This window comes from Pecten maximus, chromosome 4 (genome assembly GCF_902652985.1).
Source record: "Pecten maximus chromosome 4, xPecMax1.1, whole genome shotgun sequence".
Taxonomy (NCBI): domain Eukaryota; kingdom Metazoa; phylum Mollusca; class Bivalvia; order Pectinida; family Pectinidae; genus Pecten; species Pecten maximus.
In genome coordinates, this window is record NC_047018.1 from 40,684,180 (window position 1) to 40,706,928 (window position 22,749).

At 34.6% G+C, this 22,749-nt stretch overlaps 2 protein-coding genes across 4 annotated transcripts in view; one reads left to right on the top strand and one right to left on the bottom strand.

Moving 5' to 3' along the window:
* Positions 1–584: 584 nt before the first annotated feature.
* Positions 585–14,078, bottom strand: LOC117326089 (E3 ubiquitin-protein ligase TRIM23-like). Its single transcript, XM_033882698.1, has 10 exons — positions 14,001–14,078; positions 12,311–12,607; positions 11,075–11,353; positions 9,956–10,138; positions 9,185–9,400; positions 7,611–7,745; positions 6,295–6,424; positions 5,737–5,847; positions 4,646–4,770; positions 585–3,851 (listed from the first exon to the last, which is right to left on the bottom strand). Exons 1-10 carry the CDS (start codon positions 14,076–14,078, stop codon positions 3,672–3,674), a joined length of 1,734 nt encoding a protein of 577 aa, XP_033738589.1. The 3' UTR covers positions 585–3,671.
* Positions 14,079–14,278: 200 nt separating this feature from the next.
* Positions 14,279–22,749, top strand: part of LOC117326091 (trafficking protein particle complex subunit 13-like) — a 151,421-nt gene continuing 142,950 nt past the window's right edge. For all 3 annotated transcript variants that reach the window (XM_033882705.1, XM_033882703.1, XM_033882707.1), the window contains exon 1: positions 14,279–14,337. In XM_033882705.1, the coding sequence (XP_033738596.1) occupies positions 14,295–14,337 (43 nt within the window). In that variant the 5' untranslated portion in view covers positions 14,279–14,294. The remainder of the gene's footprint in view (positions 14,338–22,749) is intronic.

Consider the following 22,749-nt stretch of genomic DNA (forward strand, 5'->3'; position numbering starts at 1 on the left):
CAAATAGTGAGTATCATAAAATTTTCAAATAAATAACCTAAGCTTGTATTGAAAGTCTGTTAGTTAACTGTAGTGCTGACTAACTTGGTGATGGAGACTCCATTAATGAGAGATGTGCAGGTGTCAACTTCCCAGTATTACAGACTCTGTTGACATGTTTCCAACAACCCTTTATGACAGACAGGCCCATGTTCAATAAAATGCTCTGGGTTGAATTTAATCATACACCTTAGTTTGCCACCTTTGTTTGAAATGGCAGAGGAAATATTTAAATGTTAGAGGACATGGGTAGAGGGGGCAGAGGAAGTGGACACAAGGAGAGGGGGCAGAGGAAGTGGACACAAGGAGAGGGGGCAGAGGAAGTGGACACAAGGAGAGGGGGCAGAGGAAGTGGACACAAGGAGAGGGGGCAGAGGAAGTGGACACAAGGAGAGGGGGCAGAGGAAATATTTGAATGTCGGAGGACATTGAGAGAGGAGCAGAGAAAATAGAGAGTATATTTACTTTGTTCTATGTCACATCTAGAGTCCATTGGATTTGGTAATGCTATCAGCATTTTACAAATCAACAACACAACACAATTCTTCCCTATAACATTTTATTAAAACAATTTAGGCAAACATAACAGTTACACAATAACTAGCAACTAAGTGTATATTTTCTACACAAAGTTTACAATCATCAACAATCAGGCTTCATCTCTTAACTAAAATATTAGATCTTTATTTTCAATTTCGAAACAAGATCTCTTCATTCTATCTAGAAATTATAGCTATTTTCACTTCAGTCTTAGAACTGCATCCATTTCCATTAAAGCCTCTCCATGTTTTTGTTTATAGAGATTGAACTTCATACGTTAAAACTTCATAATCTCTAGAGAATCTGCTCAGATACATGAACAATTCATAAGTAAAAATATCAGTTAAGTAATAGACACCTAGATCTAGAACGTGAACCATTCCTGCGTGTGCCAAGTAATATCCCCAGATGATAAAACACAAAAGCATTGGTTTGTTTATCAAATACCAAAAGATTCACTACCAATTGATGGTGACCTTTCACATTTAACCCATCTTGAATTTTTATCTAACAGACTCGTGCTCGCCTTCGGGTCAGCAACCAGTATGTCTGATCGACTTTGGGCTTCTGATGCATGGCGTTGATCTCCAGTCCACCATTCTTCAAAACAAAGCAGTTTGCACATGATTGTGACTACTTTCCATTTTAACATCATTAGGGTTTATATTCTATCGTTCAACATATTTTTGTAATTTTGTCATAACTTATATTGCGTAAAAACATAGACAGGCTTTAATTGTTACCAGTGCTTGACTAAGTTAAACTACTAAAACAAAGTGACAACATAGATAAAACTATTAATTCTATGTGTTCAGCTTTTGATTTAAATAAATATGTTTTGATGTACAATTCAATAGTAAATATGTGTGCAGTTCCAAGATTGGCAAGTCTGCAGCGTAACTATAATGGAATAATACATTGATAAATTGTATATAATTTAACTCTGTGAATAATTCTTCAATTATTTTTTAATCAATTTTCAACAAAGTTATCCTTGTTGCAAAGAATCTTAATCAGTCTCTAATCGATATAAAATTTATAACACAAGACAAGGAAATTTCATTTTCATGATGTTCTGATCTAAAATGAAAACTTCCATGCAGATTTCCTATTAAAAGTTATTTTGAGATGAAATTAATTTATAATTTAATTAAAAAGTATTTTTGATGACAAGATAACTAATATCACATCAGCAGTTACAAATATTGTCTTTATGTCTTATCTTTAATTATTAGTCAATAATGAATTAATGAAATAATAATTGATGTCTATTAATAATTAATAAAGTACCAGGTAGCTATAGGGTATAACTATATTTATTGTTACATAATAGAAACAAGATTTATCGAGGGGTGGTACAATATGGACCCACTCTAATGCTAAAATGACAGATTCTTGTGCCAAAATGCATTAACAATACCGAAATGCAACAGTAGGAATTCTTATAATTAAAATCCTGTTAACGAAACCACAACTTAATGTCATGGTAACAAATCATACCATGTTTCATAGAAATGCGTTTTACACCAGTGGAAGATCTCCGGAAATGAATTAAGTATTGGAATACAATGTATTGCTATATAAAGGGCAATAACTGTACCAAAAATTGTTTAATGAAACTTGCTCTTCACAAGAATACTTTGAAAATAATATCAATACATTTGTATCATGAAGCCCAACATGCCTCAGAAAGATCTGTTGAAAACTGAGATCTACATATCTACAGGCATGAACCCTAATTTCAAATTTGTGACAAGTTGCTTCGTGTTGATCAGTTTTCTATAGAACTTTCATTTATAACTACTGCTAAATATATACTTGGAATTTCCAAATATTGCAGTATAAAATTTCAGTACAAGGTTACCCTACTAGCTCAGGGTGATGGGAATCTCCCTTAACCCTTGTTGTAGGATGTTTGCTTAAAGCGTTAGTTCACTACTTTGAGCCTAGCTTTGGAATGATATGCTTTTTATCAATCCTTCCTATTACAGAAGTATATTTTCAGAAGTAGTCTCTAGTTACACTCCTCTTCCTAGATAGAAGCCGAAGTATGTTATTCTGTTTGAAAAATCATCAATATTTTAGTGTTTTATTTATTGTTCAATGATTGTTTAATTGTAATTTCAGGTCCTGGAGATAACTTGCTTTCACTTAAACACCTACCAGATCCTTTTCCTTAAGATCACTTTAATAAATACAATGACAAAATAAATAAATTCTCAAAATTGCATTTATGAAACAAAAATTAACAGAAAAAAATCTTGGCACTTACCAAATTAAAAAATAAATATCACAAGAAAATAGTTTTCTTGAAGCATGAAATAAATACATCGGGCTGCTTTTCACAGATGGTCTACACAAGATATGAATTTGTGTAAGCCAGTGGCCTCTAATGGTAGAAAGAAAAAGGAAGAAAAAAAAACAAAACAAAAAAAACAACCTAGCCCCAGAATTGTAAATCTTTTGAACTCCTGTTTCAAAAGAGCTGTTGATATTTCATCCTTATACATGAGTATTTGAAAATTGTCTCACAATTTTAGACTAAACAAGCTGATACAGTTGTTATAAATATATTTACCAGATGAAACAACAAAGATTATGAACTGCAATCAACAAGCATGACTTGGATGTATAGGATAGAAGGTATCTGTGATTTCTATGGTAAAATCAGCCTTCTAACTTAGATATATTGAAAATATTGCAGAAACAGATTACTATGTTTTGAGGTGCAGGTAGATGGCTTTTTAACAGCAGAACTCACAGGTTCCTTGCCCTCTCTCCTCAAAGTTGATATGAAATATCTATTGCATTTTACAATTTTTGTTTCTAAATCAACCCTTGTCTTGAAAAATTGGATAAATTTTCAAAATTGAAATCTGGCAACTGGCTACACAAAACTTTTGAGTGTGGGTTGATCCGGTTGGTATGACTCGCTTTAAAAACAACTCACAAATTTTGTCCCTGTTGTTATGTTCATTCACAAGCAAGAATGTCTCTTGAGCATGTATCCTTTCAGCTACGCGGCCCACTTGAAACCATCTGTAACCAGCAGTGAGATTTCTTTCCGACTCCTATTTATGACCACACTGATACTATACCAGCTCCGGGGCACCAGCAGCCACCATTTGCCGTGACAGCCATTCGAGGCCATCGTGTAATCCATTGCCGGTCTTAGCATCACAAGCCTGGATATGCCAACTTCGGTTACAGCAGAGTTTGAAGAGTCCAAATGTCTCCGTGATCTCCTCGATGGTCGCACTTGGCTGTATATCCTATGTTATAGAAATAACAAATATAAAAAAAAAATAAATAAATAATAATACATAGAAATAATGACATTGGATTCATTTTTTGGCTGATGAGGCTATTTAGAATCTCCAGCGCTAACAGTCCAATATAACTTTTTGGTATCTAAGATATCAATTTTTAATATCAAATTTCTTATTAAAACATTCTTAACAAGTTGCTATTTTTTTTGTCTAGTTCAGAGTGTTTTAATTAGAAAGAAATAGCTAGACCGACAATATCATACAATTAAACTTCCAGTCATACCAGGAGAAACAAGCATACTAGCATTGCTAATGCAATAAATGCCCCCTACTGACTCCCTGCTATTAATAGTAACAGTGAACCTGACCTTGATCCAAAAACCCTGAAACTCAAACTTGACAGAAATATTATGTTCCTTTATCATTGGATGGTCATAATCCCTCAAGGAATGTACCTCCTAGAGCGCTGACAAACTTTGGCGTTATGTACAGATGCACATCAATTATATGTTTAAGACAGACAGAGAGGAAACCTATAGTCCCCTGGTTTCACCAGTAGGGGACTAAAAAACACAGGAAGCCATTTATAGATTGATTGGGTTCCTGATCATACTTTAATATTTGCAAATGGAGTAGAATAAGGTACAAGATCGGCTCCGCTGACAAAAGAGTAAATCTGATTGGTAGACACAAAATTGTATCTTTATTTTAATTGGCAGTGGACACAAGTATAATCTTGGTTTTGATTGGTCAATACAAATGTTACCATGATGCTGATTTGTTGATTTCTGACTTACCTGTCTGTTAGTGAGGATTAATAGTGATGCCTCTCTCAGTTCCTTTTCTTGTACCAGCTTGGCTAGCTCATTGTGGGACTCGGATAACCTCCCTTTGTTGCTCCCGTCAACCACAAATATCACAGCTGGAGAAATGATACAAAATCATGAAGAAATCTAAACCCCAAGGGAGATAATACAAGGTATTTTCTCAGAATTATTGTTATTCCAAAATTCTGTTATAATAGAAAATTCTATTTTCATTTCAAATTTCTGAATGTAACATTTGGTTAATGAAATGGAATTATTGTACTGGTATACAATATGTATTCTAATTAGGTTTTGTTATGGGGTAGACTGTTACTGACTCAATATTGGATTTCTTTGGATCTATGTTAAACTAATAGTGGAACATATATTGTGACGCTCACCAGCAGCAATTTTAAAATGTATAAAGACTATAATCTCAGGATATAAGATCTCAATGTCAAATTAATTATTCACAAAGATTTGATAATTATGTGGAGTTGAAATAACATCTAAAAGTAATTCGAACAAATTTAAATTTGATGCCCATGGCTTAAATTCAAAACAGAGTATTAAGAAAAATTTGAAACACTTTTTAAATATTCAATTCTCATTTTATCACACATATGCATAATGATAGGTTGGATGGTCATGGAATTAAGTCTATGGAAAACTTACTCCAAAAACTTTTAAGCTTTTTGGGGGTGGACACCAATCCTGACACCAATGCCAGAGAAACAGCATTAGCTCAGTTTGTTCCTAACAAATAATCTAAAATTTAGTGTTTCATGGAGGGTAGACTTTATATTGTAAAACTGATATAGTTAGCTTGTTGGCCTTACTGATCAGGAACCTGTATACTAGCATAATCAGAATTTATCAAGTTTTTTTATTTATTTATTTAACCGGTTTTACGTACGCTATTTCAGGTGACGAGGAAATATCCGAATCAAGTTTGATGACTATTGGATTTATATACAGTGATGAAGATAAAGAAGATGGCAGACGGATTATAATCCCGCATAATTATGATTAGAAATTAACATCCAACCAATTAGCAATTATGAAAGAGTATTACAGTTTACCTTGAGTATTAAAATAATAATGTCTCCACAGAGGTCTGATCTTATGCTGTCCACCAACATCCCATATAGTAAATTTGACATTCTTGTATTCAACAGTTTCCACATTAAAACCTGCATCAAAGAAAATATGTTAAAATTAGTGACAATGAAAAGCCAACATTACTTTAAAAACAATTAGTGTGGCATGACCAATGTTTATTACACAATGTTTTGCATTGTATTCTTATTCTAAATTCTGTGCAAAAAAGATTTTCATTTAATTGAAAAAAATAATTGTTATGGTAAAAATTATAAAACGTTTGTTTTCTTTACTGGTATGTCATATAAATCTCTAATACTTTACTGGTCCCCTTGACCTCAACTTCGTCCCGGCTTTATTGTATTTTTAAAAACATTTGAAAATAATACTCAACATCAAATTACCTAATATGAACATGGTTGCAAAATGTAAAAATCATCCATCATGAAATGAATTAAATGCATACAGATATTGATGAAAACAAATCAAAGTATGTACAGGCTGGTTCTTATTAAGTTTTCTATCCAAGGTAGTCTTACCAATAGTTGGAATGGTCTGTATAAACTCATTCTGTTTCAGTTTAAACAGTATACTGGTCTTGCCCGCTCCATCCAGGCCGAGTATAACAACGCGCATTTCAATCTTGGGACCGATATGGACTCGATTATCCTGGGGTTAAAAAAAACACAATATAAACATAGTGTCACACCATACAACTCTTGTACATTCAGTTAAAACTTGTCGAGTGACTTAATGTGTCTCAGCTATTCTAGATAAAAATTTAGGGAAATTGACTTGAGAACCTCTAGATGTTTACAGTAATTTTATTTTGAAACAATTTGCTATATATTGGAACTTTTTTTTTTTTAAATCTTTCATTTTTGACGATTTTCACATATTAAACAACAGCCATATATGACAAAGGCATCCACACAAAACACTTTATATAGGTTGAATCATGCCTCTGTTAAGAGACCACTATTATCTTATTCACACATAAAGCAGTATAAAATGAAATGTAAAAGTGAAAACACCTTAGTGAGCACTAGTCTACACCAAGTAAATCAAATCATTTAACTCCATGGAAAACTGCAAGGGCAAATGCCATTAACAGAGACTGCTATTTTGTAATGTCATCAACTTTTATGACATCATTGCCACTAAAAATCTAAATAACCTCTACTCAGTAAGAGTTGTTGACTAGTTGTAAGCTATGTAACACAGAATCAATTCTGAACTAGAACTGTTGCCAGGATGGCTGACTAATACCCCCACAATCTGCACGAGTCAATGGTGAATTAGAACTGTTAATTAAAGGCTAACTAAGATAACCCAGTAATATAGTGACCAGTTGCCATAAAAACCATAATTTTGAGAAAAAGAAAGTAACATGCACATCTACACATGGTCATTAATATTTGTGTGAAGTTTCATTGGATTCAGCCTATCGGTTTAGGAAGAGTTGTCCGGACAAACTTAAAGTTATGGTTCTTATCGGAAAACCTGTTTATAGTGACCAGTTGCCATAGCAACCATAATTTTGAGAAAAAGAAAGTAACATGCACATGCACATGGTCATTAATATTTGTGTGAAGTTTCATTGGAATCAGCCCATCAGTTTAGGAAGAGTTGTCCGGACAAAATGTGTCTACAGACAGACTGACGGACGGACAGACAACCTGATTCCAGTATACCCTCTAACTTCGTTGCGGGGGTATGAAAACTACTGTTATGGGGCTACCGCTTAGGCTCTATTTAGAAGCCAGCTGTGTTAGAGGTCACTATTTTTGGTAAACATTATCAGAAACATAAACAATATTACATTAAGAAAGATGATAACATGTGTGTCTCTCACCTTGGTAAATGTGATTGGAATGGTTGGATCCAGTGGCAGTTGGTCGGGTACCTCTGAGAATTGTTGTTGTTGTTTTTGTATTGTATCGAGTAGCGTCTTCACCTCTGACTTGGCCAGTAATACTCTGGTGTCATCCTGTAACCGAAAATCTCTAATCATAAACGTTCAACAACATACTGAATTTACCGTATTTACCCTCAAATAAGCCCCATCCCCAAGTGTAAAAGAATCAATTTCATATTTGTCCTCAAATAAGCCCCATGTCCTTGTGTGCAAGTTTAGTACTGTATTTATCCTCAAATTAGCCCCATCCCCAAGTGTAAAAGATTAATTCCATATTTGTCCTCAAATAAGCCCCATCTCCTTGTGTAAAAGTATAGTACTGTATTTAACCTCAAATATGCCCCATCTCCTTGTGTAAAAGTTTAGTACTGTATTTATCCTCAAATAAGCCCCATATCAGAGTTAACCACTAAAGCTTGTGAACAACTTTTAGCTTACTATCTTAAAATTGATGGTTATGCAAAAATGAAGGGGATTTTTGGGGGCAGGGGTTTATTTGTGGATGAAAACGGTATCAGATACATTGTAAAAAGCTCAGGGGATCTACAAATAATCTTTGACTCAAAGAGGGGGAATATTATCATTTTCACAAAACTGTAATAGAACTGGATGGGATAAGCAGAATACAACAGTGGTACCTTTCCTAGATTATATAATCTTAATATTATACTATTTTATAGGCTAATTTCCTTTTAATACCAAATCTGACAGCATCAACTGATAAATTGTAGGTGATATTTTTGTTTTCTTGATGAATATGTTATATTTCATGGGTGGTGTGAAAATTTTGAAATTTTTCACAAGAGCATTTATGAATTTTCTTTTAAACAAATAAGCTTCCAATGAACAGATTGACCATCTCTTGGCAAAACATGATGATTTCATAAGTGATATTTAATGTTGATTGTTTTTTATGTTTCACAATAAACTTTGCTCTCCGATAGGCTGGTTTAGCGTGAAGATATCAATGAAAATTATTATTTGTTTTTTATTTCGTTGGAAGTCAGAGAAGAAAAAAACATCAACTCAATCTTAGCTGTAACCTTAAATTCACTGGATAAAAAATCCATTTAGGACATATAGGTACTATCAAGTGAAAAACGTAATACAGATTTTTTCAGAATTTTATTCAAAACTGCAAAATTATTGAAACACAGTTTGAAGTCAAATTGGAACTTTCTCAATCCGGGCTTGGCATTTTAAAACAAATTATGTTCTGTATCAGAATGCATAAAAAGAAACTCTCAACAGAAATCAAATACATGAACAGGTATGAATTTTTACTGTATCCTCAAATAAAGAAGCCCCCTCCCCAAGCATAAAATTTTAGAATCTAAGTTTTGGGAAGTCTTATTTATGAACAACTTTAAAATTACTACATGTATTCTAAAATAAATAGAAGATGATGCAAAAATGAAGAATGTGGCTTAATTGTGGACAAAGACTTATTTACCTATAAAAATGGTATAGTGATTAAGGAAATTTTAAAAACTGATAAACAAATCACTGACCTGTTGAAGTGTGGCCTCACACTGATGACACACAGCCGATATCTGGGACAGTAAAACCGCCATATCCTCCTGTTGTTGACGCAACATACACAGTTTTTCGCGAATGTGTGTGTCGACTGTGGTTAGTGCTGCCACCTCCTGGCGGTTGAGGTTATCACGTAATTCACTAAAGTATTGCTTTATTTTTGTCCGGGATAGGTCAGCAGTACCTGGTGCCTTAAATAGAAATAATTGTTATTTAGTCATAAACTAATGCCAGGCCAAGTAAATTAAATTTTTAGTTTCTCAAGTACTTCTGATGACTTTATGTCTTCATTACATTTTGTTACGTAAATGAAAACTAAAACCATACGACTAATGACAGCAATGTCAAAGTCCTAGATTTTACAGACCTTTGACATAAAAATAATATATTCATATTCAATATTTATATTTTCTACTTAACTTATCGAAATGTTATTATTTTCAACTAGTTGAGAAACTAAAGATTTTTTAAATTTGGTTATAAATGATATACATGTGTGATTTTTGTTATTAAGAAATGTTCACCTTAATATAATAATTTCCAAATTTTGATTTCATGAAAAACATTTAACAAAGCATATCTAAATTGAAAATATTTTCTAGTGTGTAAAATTCCTTTTAAACATCGGACAGGAAATCAGAAAACTGGTATTGATCTAATGTTTGAATTACCTTATTACATATTTTTTTGATTGAGAACAGACATATCAAACTTTGAGCAATACACCAATAAAAATTAATTCGTACCCTATTTGACAAATTAGATCCGTCCCCAGTCACCATATGCTGTGTGTCCCCCTCCACGTGTTGTATACAAGTCTGTAGTTTCCTTACTGTATCTGCAACCTCCTCCCCAAACAGGCGTGTCTGTTGAACAGCATTGGAGATGGAGGATCGCACTTTCTCAGCTTCGGTCTCCAGTAATGCATGCTAAAATAATATTTGCGTAGAAATCTTGAAAATTATTTTATACTGAATGTTTACATCATGGTATAGAAATCACATTAAATCAATACATCAAAATTAACAAGAAAATACATCATTACTTATAGAATTTTGTACAGATTTCTTTCAATGAAGATAGAAAATTTGTAACAATATTATGTTTCATTTCTAAATATTTTGTTGTAAGCACTGGTTTCCTTAGTAAAGGAGTCAAGCTTTTGCATCCTTTGCAACGTTTAAAGTAAACTTTGTAAAAGATTTAAAACTAAATGTCGACCCTTTCCAAATACAAGGGCAAATTCTTTTGAAGTTCTTCTGTTAAATTACTGTATTTAACCCTTAGTTGGTGTCTGTTGATTTGACATATTTGAATTCCCCTGAAACCTTACCATAATTTACCCTAACTTGGTGTCTGTAGATTTGACATATCAGATGAATTCCTCCGAAACATTACCGTAATTTACCCTAACTTGGTATCTGCAGATTTGACATATTTGCTAAATTTCCCCTGTAACATTTCAAATGTTACAGGGGAAATTTAGCAAATATGTCAAATTTCCCCTGTAACATTTCAAATGTTACAGGGGAAATTTAGCAAATATGTCAAATCTGCAGATACCAAGTTAGGGTAAATGTTACAGGGGAAATTTAGCAAATATGTCAAATCTGCAGATACCAAGTTAGGGTAAATTACGGTAATGTTTCGGTGGAATTCATCTGATATGTCAAATCTACAGACACCAAGTTAGGGTAAATTATGGTAATGTTACAGAGGGTAAATTACAAAAATTTTCCGTAATTTACCTAACCCTCTGTAACATTACCATATTTTACCCTAACTTTATATCTGTAGATTTGACATATCTGTAGATTTGACATATTAGATGAATTCCCCTTGTAGCATGGCTCCTCAATACTTACCCTGTGTTTGACGTGGCGACTATAGTCCTTACATATATAACACATCAGTGGACTGTTTCTACATTCATCCTCCATACAGGCAAACTCCACCAGGTGCATGGGATGGTACACACATTTGGGATTCTCCTTCGGCTTCTCTGAGATGAGAACACGTTTGTGGCGGGCAAGAGTTCGTGTAGAATGTGTGAGCAAAGAGCATTCTACACACAGATGTGTACTACACACGGTACAGTACAGGACTGCTGTGTGGGATTCATCCTCGTCACATCCAATATCATGCTGTGAAGAAACCACATCAAGAAAAAGTTAATTAGCTTTAATGTGGATGCACAGTCTTATTATTTAAGAGATCGTCTATCTTTTTTACAAATTTTATTTAATTTTGTGATGGCAACAGGTTTGTCATACACATTTAGTGGTATCGGGTTTTGTGAAGACATCAGATTTTTGTACCCGTTTGGTGAAGACACTAGGTTTATGTACCCATTTAGTGAAGACATCAGGTTTTTGTGCCCATTTAGTGAAGACATCAGGTTTTTGTAAACATTTAGTGAAGACATCAGGTTTTTGTAAACATTTAGTGAAGACATCAGGTTTTTGTGCCCATTTAGTGAAGACATCAGGTTTTTGTGCCCATTTAGTGAAGACATCAGGTTTTTGTGCCCATTTAGTGAAGACATCAGGTTTTTGTGCCCATTTAGTGAAGACATCAGGTTTTTGTGCCCATTTAGTGAAGACATCAGGTTTTTGTGCCCATTTAGTGAAGACATCAGGTTTTTGTGCCCATTTTAGTGAAGACATCAGGTTTTTGTGCCCATTTAGTGAAGACATCAGGTTTTTGTGCCCATTTAGTGAAGACATCAGGTTTTTGTAAACATTTGCTGATGACATCAGGTTTCTGAACACATTTAGTGATGACATCAGATTTCTGAACACATTTAGTGATGACATCAGGTTTCTGAACACATTTAGTGATGACATCAGATTTCTGAACACATTTAGTGATGACATCAGGTTTCTGAACACATTTAGTGATGACAGGTTTTTGCTAACATTTTGACCATCAGGTTTCTGAACATATTTAGAAGTAGCATAGGATTTGTGATTGCAGTTTTGTTGTGTTTTTAGAACTTTTGATTTTTTTCTGTCAATCTATAAAATCTTAGGAAAATCTGATATATTTGATACAGTTCTGATTAAAGAATTGTTATACTAGTACTAATAGATATATTTTACCTGCTTTTCTCTTGCTAGACATTCATCTGTGAACAAATTTCTACTAGTAGAAATCTGTTTGGTTTGTTGTAGTTTTTCCAACAGTTCTAGCAGTGCAAAGTTTTTCTTTAATCCCCATACTCCTGAGTCACCAATCTCTGTTGGTTGTCGATCAAACGGACACAGGATGTTATATCCATGTATAGGTAGCCTTGTCAGACATTGGTGGCATACAGTGTGGCCACACACTAGTAGACGTGGCACTTTGTCTCCTTGGAAACGGAATACCTCGTCACACACCCTACATTCTAAAATTGTCTGAAAAGGAGAAAATAAGAGGAATATAAACGTTTTGTTCACTTACAATTCAGTAAATATTTGTAACAGAGCGCATGATTAATTTAATTCAAATCACTGCCTCTGCTAGGGATCGAACCAGGGACCTTTGGCTTACTTTGTCTTACGCTCAACTGATCGAGCCAAAGAGAAGATCTCTCTAGCTGAGCGGTATATATTGCGGCTAGTACATGTATTTACCAGGGTAACATACTCCCCTTTTAGGAAAGATCTCGTCCGCGAGTTTTCCAGGGGTAACAGGGATACATTTGCAAGCAGAGATGAATATCATTTCCAAGTCCCCAAATGGGCGCCAGATGTGGTAGGATGCAAATCATAATCCAAGACTTGTATCGTTTCTACCATTTATTCAACGGGAGCGTCGCCACACAAGACGTGTTACAGGAAAACCCCTTTCATTAACATGGTTACATGTAGTGGGATATACAGTAGAGGTCGAGTCTGGGCCTCGTAAGGTAAACCGTCTTACTCGGTCTGGCTCTAGTACCCCGCTCCCTTCATGTACATCTCTTATAAACTACTTGCGAAAATGCCGTTTCCACATACAGACACACCTGCATGCATTACACATCCTAGCATACCTGTATACAACCGAACAAACAGGTTACAGATAAATATAGACATCATGTGACTTAACTATACTGGACGCACATGGACTGACTGTACAGGTAAACAGAGAACACTCCCTGTAAACAGGGACGAAATTAAACGGACATACATCAGAATACACAATACAACAAAGTGACATTTGTCCCTACGAAATATTGAAAATGGGATGCTTCAACATACAAAATAGCTGATTATCAGTCCGGTGTCATTTTTCTAATGTTTTTTGGGGCCGGTAATTGAAAATATTTCATAGTTAAGCCAAATTCCCCAAAATTGCAGTTTAATCTTGAAAAATCTTTTCCAATTCACAAATTTATTTCCCAAATTGAGACAAGATGGCCCCTTCCCAAACCACTGAGAAAAAACCCTGGCTGCGTTGATAATGGTTGAAAATGAAAATTTTATGTTCCACAAATTAAAATAAACATTATCTTGTCTTTTCCTGCTCGTGCGCAAGAGATGATTTAAAGGAACCAAAATCAGAGACGTAAATAAGAAAATCAACACAGATAACTGTATGCTGATACATATTATATATATATATATATATATATAGAATGCTCCCTTATCAATTAAATATAGTCCAATATTTGTTTTGTTGTACAGCGCTGTAGCTAAGACTGAGGAGTCAAGCCCCAGCCTCCCACACCATTGATGCTTTTATCATTTAATTAATTTCGGCAAGGACTTATGCATTATAACTGAGAGTATTTACTTAAACGCATCACAAGTGCTATATACGAACATTGTCTGTTTCTTCGTTACTTTGCAAGGATGTTGATGAGTTGGAAAAAGTGACAGACTGCAATCCACCGGAAGCCATCACATCAACATTTACATCTTCAGCAGAAAATATTTTATTATTTGAAAAAATCTTTGTAGCGTAAAAGAGAAACAATAAATGGTTCACCAAGGTATATAATGAAATCACAAAATAATCGATATACAGTCTTTGGTGATTCAATATTTTATCCTTGTTCTTATTAATGGTTTTTAAACCGGAAGTGTCATTTAATGCGGGCTAATCATATGCGACATCATGGAAGGCACAAGAGAAAAAGAGCACCTACTAGCATTGAAAGGTAGGCGATTTCATTACTATCTTTTCATGTATATTTATGATTATTTAGTATGCGGTTTTTCCAGTATATACCACAACAAACATGGACAATGGCGGTATATATACTGCCACAGTTTTCCACAGTAAGGTCTTTTTGTGTTGACGGGGGAGTTTTCGTCTGCTAAATTTTCATCTGTCAAAATGTGACTGTGTGTAATATCTGTGTTTTGACAGTTAAATCGACATTGTTATATGTTAATTGAAACTGTGCTTGTATGGATACACACAGACCAATATTGTTTTACAATGTATGTCTGTGATGCATGGATCCAGAGATCTGTATTTAATAATCAAATGCATCACCAAATGTGTAGAGGTCTTCAGATATTCTGTTCAAATGTCAAATATTTGAAACAGAAAGTTAGTATTTAGATAATATTGATAAGATCTTAATCTTGATTCTAACTTAGCTGAGTTTCTTGTAACAATTTTTGGTAAGCTTAAAGTAATTTGTCATAATATTGTCATCTAATTTATTAATCTACAGTGTAAATTTATGAAAAATTGAAAACACCACTTATCTTGTCTCCTTGATACTCAAACTGCTTTTACCTTTAGTTTCAATATCCTAGTTCTTATAAGAATGTAACCAGAGGAATACTATAAAATGCAACTGTGACCAATACAAGAACTCATTCTTTGTATGTACAGTTATAGACTAGTATCATCTGGATGATAAAATAATGTGTGTCCCAACATTAGAGGCTTTCAGAGCAATTATAGACCAATAATCCCCCCCTCACTCTCTACTGTTGTATTAATTCTAGAAACTGATAATATAACATATCGGATATAAATACAGAATGATTAGATTTGCATGGACTCGAACCCTAACAATTTGAGCCACTGGCTTTCAGCCCAGTCCAGTTCTGCTATGTCTCTATCTATATCCTTTAACAAAATCTTTGACTCTGAAGACCAACATGTGACACTATACTTCCTTCCTTGGTTATCTAGTTGATTGCCATATGTAACAGGGCAGGGAAAATATAATAACCAGGTTGGGATTTAAACTCACAGACCTCTAAACTCTTAGACAGACATTCTAACCATTTTGGCTTCTTGGCTTGGCCATCAATATTCAGCCTAGTCCAGTTCAGCAACATGAAGAGATAAATTCCTTTTGGTTTAGAAAAATTGAGATATGGTATGATGTGTTCATATATTATGTAACTGGGTGTTATCATTCTTCATGATGCACAGATCATATAAAAAAAAATTAAACCTGCATTTTGATAGTTGTTCTGCATGACCTGGAAATGATTTTTCCAATGACACTTTTTGGATGTCATACAAGTCCTTTAATCAAAACCTAGGCTAACATTACATCCCTGCCACAACCATTGGTCAAACATGTTTATCAAACATCATTGGTCATGTAGGTTACCTGTCTATAATATGGAGGTAGACTAATACTGTCACCTATACAGTGTGTAATATCAAGCCTTCGTTGTATCCTATCACATTCACCTGGGAGTTAGTGGGGAGTTAGTGGAGGTTGAGTGGTAGTTAGTGGGGTGTTAGTGGAGATTGGGAGGGAGTTAGTGGAGATTGAGTGGTAGTTAGTGGGGTGTTAGTGGAGATTGGGAGGGAGTTAGTGGAGATTGAGTGGGGTGTTAGTGGAGATTGGGAGGGAGTTAGTGGAGATTGAGTGGTAGTTAGTGGGGTGTTAGTGGAGATTGGGAGGGAGTTAGTGGAGATTGAGTGGTAGTTAGTGGGGTGTTAGTGGAGATTGGGAGGGAGTTAGTGGAGATTGAGTGGTAGTTAGTGGGGTGTTAGTGGAGATTGGGAGGGAGTTAGTGGAGATTGAGTGGTAGTTAGTGGGGTGTTAGTGGAGATTGGGAGGGAGTTAGTGGAGATTGAGTGGTAGTTAGTGGGGTGTTAGTGGAGAATCGGAGGAGAGTAATTAGTTTGTTTGTTTGGTGGGTTTATCACCCTGCGAACAGCCAGGGCCATTTTGAGGCAGGGTCTCCTTGTGGTAGTTGATGACTTCCTGAAAACCATATGAGAGGCCCATCACATGCCATCCAGAGAAATTAGGGTAGAGAGTGTCGAACCATGTATCTTCGATCTTCACCCTAAGCTACATGGCCAGCACACTAACTGACTGAGTTATCAGAGCCCCACCAATTGATCACAGGGTATCAATGTATTTACTTTATCTGACTTTTAACTGCAATGCTCCTTTTGAACTGTTTAACTATTGGCCCTATGGTATATAGTTTGACATCAGTCAATGCTCTTTAAAGTTATAGACTTTATTTGACATATACCTGTTTTTTTTTTTACTGAATTTGTATCTTTAGAGATGTTATTTGCATTACCTGCATAAATTTATAATACCGCAGTATAAGCTGTTTGTTTTGTTGCTAAGATTTTGTCTTATTTGGCATCATGAAATTATTGGGTTTGTTCCAAATTAGTAATTCTATTCAAAAGTTCCTAAATTGATATTATGAAAATAAAGAATTGAATACATTTTTACTAGCTATATATGTGTGGTTTGAATGACTGATCAAAATATAAGCCTTTAATTGTAAAAATTAAGGCAAATACATTTATTGAAAGAGCCGTCTGACAAAGTAGACTGTAAAAGTATACATTTTACAGTCTCAGACGTATAATTGGCTAAAATACACCTTTAGGTTTAGTATTCAGTGTAAATTCAGAAAATCAAAGTAATCGTTATGATGGTTTACTGTGTACAAATTAGATGCTATGATTTCTGATTGTAAGAGTTATCTTTCCTTGAGTAAAGAACATTCTCTGTACACCATGCACAGTGCCTCGCAGTTTTCTCAACTTAGTCAGAAATATTAATCAGTTCATAACCAGATAACTATTATAGCCTGGCCATTGTTCTTATTGGATATTTGGAAACATGACTAAACACAACCAGATTTTTTAGGCGCTCCATGTGCTTTGCATAGCTACCTCTACCAGTCATCGCCAATCTTGGTGAGGACCAAAGCATTCTGAACTCCTGGGAGAATCAACTATTGCTTATTTCTACGACAAATGCTGATGAGTTCAGGAATTTTGGGACCGAATAATTTCTTCAAAAAAGCCAAACAACACACTATCTCCTTCCTTGTAGTATTTGTTACCTGATTATGCTTTTTTATATTGACAGAAAAACCTGTTTGAGATAAATCCATTATAGAAAAAATGTTATAATCATAGACAATGGCTTGCTTTATCAATAAGTACATGTTCCAAACTTGTCTCTGCACAAATTATTAGGCTTGTTGCCTGGTATTTTCTGCTTGGTTTCTGTGAGGGGAGGTAACTTGTACATACCCTCGTTTAAAACTACACATTTTGGACATGTTAAGCTTATGTTGCCATGTATACATACATGCAGTTTTGACGAGCAAAGATAACTAGTTAAGGGGACATGACATGGTCAGGAAATAATGAACAGATTATCATGAAATTTGACATGAGTGATTTTCCAACACCATTTGCTTTGTTGCAGTGATGGCATATACATTTATCTTTCTTGCAGTGATAGGTGAATGATTAATGGAAGACAAATATTACCTTACCATGAAATTAAAAATGTTCTCATTATCACATAAAGAGGAGTTATCTCCCCTTTATATTTCATTGCGTTGCTAGGTTGTTTTCCTGATGTCAGACCAACATTGCTCCGTGAGGGCCCACAAGGGTGATAACTCTTGCAAGCTATATTAAGTCGTAGGTCTGACGTCAATTTGAAATCTTTTTCTCTGGAGGTAATATTGTTTTAGTGTTTCATATCCCATTAATTCTTAATTTTTCTTGTTCATGTTGCTAAAAATATTGCCAGGTGACCAAATATTACACCAAAGTTTGGCAGATATGGATGCTGCTTGTTTCAAAGAGATATATTTTGGTGGTTGTTCATCAGTTTTATTCGATATTGATAGAATAAACATGACTCATTTATATCAATATGGATATGATTCAGTTTGATGAAGACTGCATATTGGTTAAACTTTTGTTTGTATCTATTAAAATGTAGACAGAAAAAAATGATGATGAGTTGATTTCATACATTATAGATAAAAAAGAAAATAAATAAAACTTTTGTATTTTTATTTTTTTTGACTTTCCTGTCATAATAATTGGTCAGTAGGTAGTTTCATGTAAAACATAACTGAAACATCAATGAAGGGGGAAAAAATCTTACGGAACTGTATTTAAAAAATTTCATTGTCTGGGACATGATACTTAGGTACTTTATATATCCCCAATAGTGACCATCTTTTCCTCGAGTTGTGTTGCAGTCATCTCCATTGAATGGATTCAGATGGATTAACGGTGTCACCTGTAGCACCTTGAAAGCATCACTTAAATTTTTCCATGTAAATCACTGTAACCTACTTTCAAAAATATTTTTAAGATGCCATAGCTAGATTACAGATCATATGAACTATAAGACAAGTAATGGTATTTTAGATCTACATTGCGAATTCTTATCTTATACATGTACCGTATTAGCGGGAAATTTTAGCTGGGCTTTAATTTGGCGATTTGGCGGGTCCGTATATAGAATGCCAAAATTTAACCTGTCAAATTTTAACATTGCCAATTAAAAAGATGCGAAAATTTCCATTTTGCCGATTGTATCCGTACCGACCATCTTTTACCTTTGATAACTCCTGAGAGTAACGAGTGATGCGTAACGTTGGTTGTTGCCTGGCAAATGTCGGTTTAAATGCCGATGGATACAGTCGAATAGCTAGTGAACAACTACTCACGATACATGTACAATTTATAGCAATACAAGTATGACATATACCACATTATAACTAGTATTTTGTGAAAACAAATTAAGCCATCTACCCATACCATTCAATGAACTGAGACTTTCTTGGAGATAGAACCTGGGTTGGTGTGTTCGGGGGCGAACACGTTTGAAGGAGAGAGTAGTGTAGCAGGCCGGTTTTAATTGTAGATACTGTACATAGTTGGATGGTCGCCTTCTAGCTTCCGGCTAGGGGGAATTTCCCTTTAGCTCAGTCGGTAGAGCGGTGGACCAGTAAGCCGAGGGCCGCGGGTTCGATCCCGGCTGGCTGCACACTACTACTCCTTGAACTTTTACACGGTATCATGTGTTGAAGTAAATCTTGGGTCAAATGTCACTACAATGTATATAACCATTTGGGGAAGACAAATGTCTATACTGCATCGAGAATGTCATGTGGTTGTTATCAGACTTTTCCAGCTTAATATCAATTTGGTTAAATCTAATGTCAGGAAAGTACGTAGCTTCATTCGTAAAAAAAATCCTTACATTATGTAGAAAGTTTTCAGAGAAAAACACAAAGTTTATCTGTTCTGTTCTTAAAAAAATACTTAAATACATTTCTTCCCAGAATGATACTCTCATTCAATAAAACAATTAAGTTATTTAAAGATTCACTATTTTGTTTTTTAGAAATTGATGTGAAAAAGTTGAGAGTAAAAACAATACATTAATGAAAAGGAATGATGTTGCTTATAAATTGGCATTTTTAGAGATGCAGATGCTGTAAGATAATTAGAATAAAATAGGAAAATTGATTTTTAATTGAAATCAGTGGCTTTTGTTTATTGTCTCCTCTCCTGAACATGTAAAGTTAGATCAAAGTTAGGTTATTACAATGTAGTAGTTTATTTGCACATGCAGATGTTTTTTGTTGAATCAGCTATAATTGTTAAAAATTTGATAAACAGAATTTATTGAGATTTAGAATAAATCTTAGAGAATTATTTGTTTCTTTTTTGGGTTTATTGCCTCCTGAACAACCAGGGTCATTTTGAGGCAGTGTCTTCTTGTAGTAGTTGGTGACTACCTCAATGAACAACATATTGGAGGCCCTTCGCATGCCATCCAGAGCAATTTGGGTAATTTAGTGTCATGCCACAACAGCACAGATAGGCCTGTTTCTCCACTTCCCAAGCAAAAAATACCTACATGGGTAGGGAGCATTGGACCACGCACCTTGGTTCTTCACCTGAGGCTAAGTGGCTGGCATTCTAACTGACTGAGCTATCGTGGCCCCCATAAAGTATTGAGTTGATTCGAAAGGAATTGAGTTAGATCATTTTTAGACAGATTATACTGCTGAATAGTCATCTACCAACTTTTCTATAACCACAAATCACTCACAATTCAATGAAGATCGAGGAACAGACTGTTTTCCTGGTTCCAAACTTCCCACTTGGTAAAATAATGCAGCCAATGTGAAACATGCTCTTCTATCAAAAAGCATTAAAATAAGGAAATGTAACAAGAAGAAGTGTCAAATTTCATGCTGCTTAGAAAGCAAAACTGCATGTTGTGGAACAGACTTGGGTTACATAGATCTTATTTCAATACTATAAACTTAATTATTTTGCAATTAATATAGTAATAATTAATTATATAAACTTGCACTAATCACTCTTGTTGGCCTGGGACGATGCACACAAGGGGTCTTAATGTGGAACGAAACTGGAGTATAGTTGAAGGAAACCCTGTGTGGTTGGGCCATTTACCTTTTATGTCTGATTGAGGAATCATTTTAACTCCAGTTTTTTAAGTCCTTGGTCATGGTAGAAAATTCTTAAAATGCATCATTTCTTGTTTCTGTCTCTCAGCAAATACCTGGCTTTTTGTTGGAGACATTTTTGTGTTAGTTAAGCAGCATACATGAATCAAATTTTTAATTGTTGGAATTGGTAACTTTCTTTTTGTCTCCACAAGTATCAGTTCTTTTAGTGTTCTTATTTACTATGCAGTAATGTTTTAGTTGAGAGTGGAATTTGAACGCAGACCTGAAGTCTTTTTATTAAGAACAAAATCACAGAGGAAATTGAATCATTTATAAGACAGAATCATCTGAATCCAACAACAAAAGAAAAAAAAATTAACGCAAATGACTATGCAAATAAAATAGATAAATAAATATAGAACTACAATTTACGTTACAACAATTTTTCTAATTAAATCACTACGGATTAGATTTGCATGCAGAAAACTGCTTTTAGCAGTAAAAAGCGATTAAAGGGGTATTTTGTTTAAATGCCATTAGGCTTGTATTGATATATTGCATGTTGTACGTTACAAAGCATTTTGATGTTGCATGCATGAAAACATGTCATCCCATGATGAAACTGGCTTTATGTAACAGCATCCCCACAGTCAATAGTTCGTGCAGACCAACATGTAAACAATGGCTACTGCTAACACTGACAGCCTTTATAAATCTAATTTACAGTGATATATTATATCTTAGTATAATCTTGTTTTGGTGCCAAAGGCAATGAACAAAGTATTTGCAGCGAACTAATGTATTAGTACAATTATATGAAGAAATGATACAGTTCAACAAAACTTGAAATAAAATGTTAAACGTACAAATGTACACCACGGTGATGATCGACCCACTCATTGTAGCTCCTAAATTATTGTTTACTGTATTAGTCCATTTGGTTCTATTTAGAGGTCACCTTCAAGATTCCAGAAAGTGGTCTGATATTACAGGTGGTCACTTTATACAGGTTCAGTTAAAATGAACAAACAGCAATCAAGAATTGAGATAGAGGTCTATCAGTAGTACACTGTTATATCTTAATATAGGTTCATTAGACAATAACATTCAAGACAAATGTAATGTAGAGTTTTAAGATGGTTTCTTTATGGAGATGTCTCTAATTATAGGCGGTCTCTTAATGCAGATGGTCTCTTAACATAGGCAGTCTGTTAATGCAGGTGGTCTCTAAATATATGGGCAGTCTCTTAATGCAGATGGTCTCTAAATATATGGGCAGTCTCTTAATGCAGATGGTCTCTTAACATAGGCAGTCTGTTAATGCAGGTGGTCTCTAAATATATGGGCAGTCTCTTAATGCAGATGGTCTCTAAATATATGGGCAGTCTCTTAATGCAGATGGTCTCTAAATATATGGGCAGTCTGTTAATGCAGGTGGTCTCTAAATATATGGGCAGTCTCTTAATGCATGTGGTCTCTAAATATATGGGCAGTCTGTTAATGTATGTGGTCTCTAAATATATGGCAGTCTGTTAATGCAGGTGGTCTCTAAATATATAGCAGTCTATTAATGCAGGTGTTTTCTTATGTAGGCAGTCTCTTCATGCATGCAGTCTCTAAATACTCTAAATACAAATGGTTCCTTAATACATGGAGTCTCTCAATGCAGGTGGTCTCTAAATATATGTCAGTCTTTTAACCTGGTCTCTTGATATTGGAAGTCTTTTAATGCAGGCCGCTATAAATATAGGCCGTCTCTTAATGCAGGTGGTCTATAAATATAGAGTCTTTTAATGCAGGTGGTCTCTAAATATAGAGTCTTTTAATGCAGATGGTCTCTAAATATAGAGTCTTTTAATGCAGATGGTCTA

What these genes read in the sequence shown, in the direction of transcription:
- LOC117326089 (XM_033882698.1), bottom strand. Translation starts at nt 14,078, where the DNA reads ATGGCTTCCGGTGGATTGCAGTCTGTCACTTTTTCCAACTCATCAACA. An exon ending in GTCGCCACGTCAAACACAGG is followed by an intron (nt 10,139 to 11,074) that starts GTAAGTATTGAG and finishes ATATTATTTTAG; the next exon opens with CATGCATTACTGGAGACCGA. An exon ending in TTATTATTTTAATACTCAAG is followed by an intron (nt 4,771 to 5,736) that starts GTAAACTGTAAT and finishes TCATTTCTCCAG; the next exon opens with CTGTGATATTTGTGGTTGAC.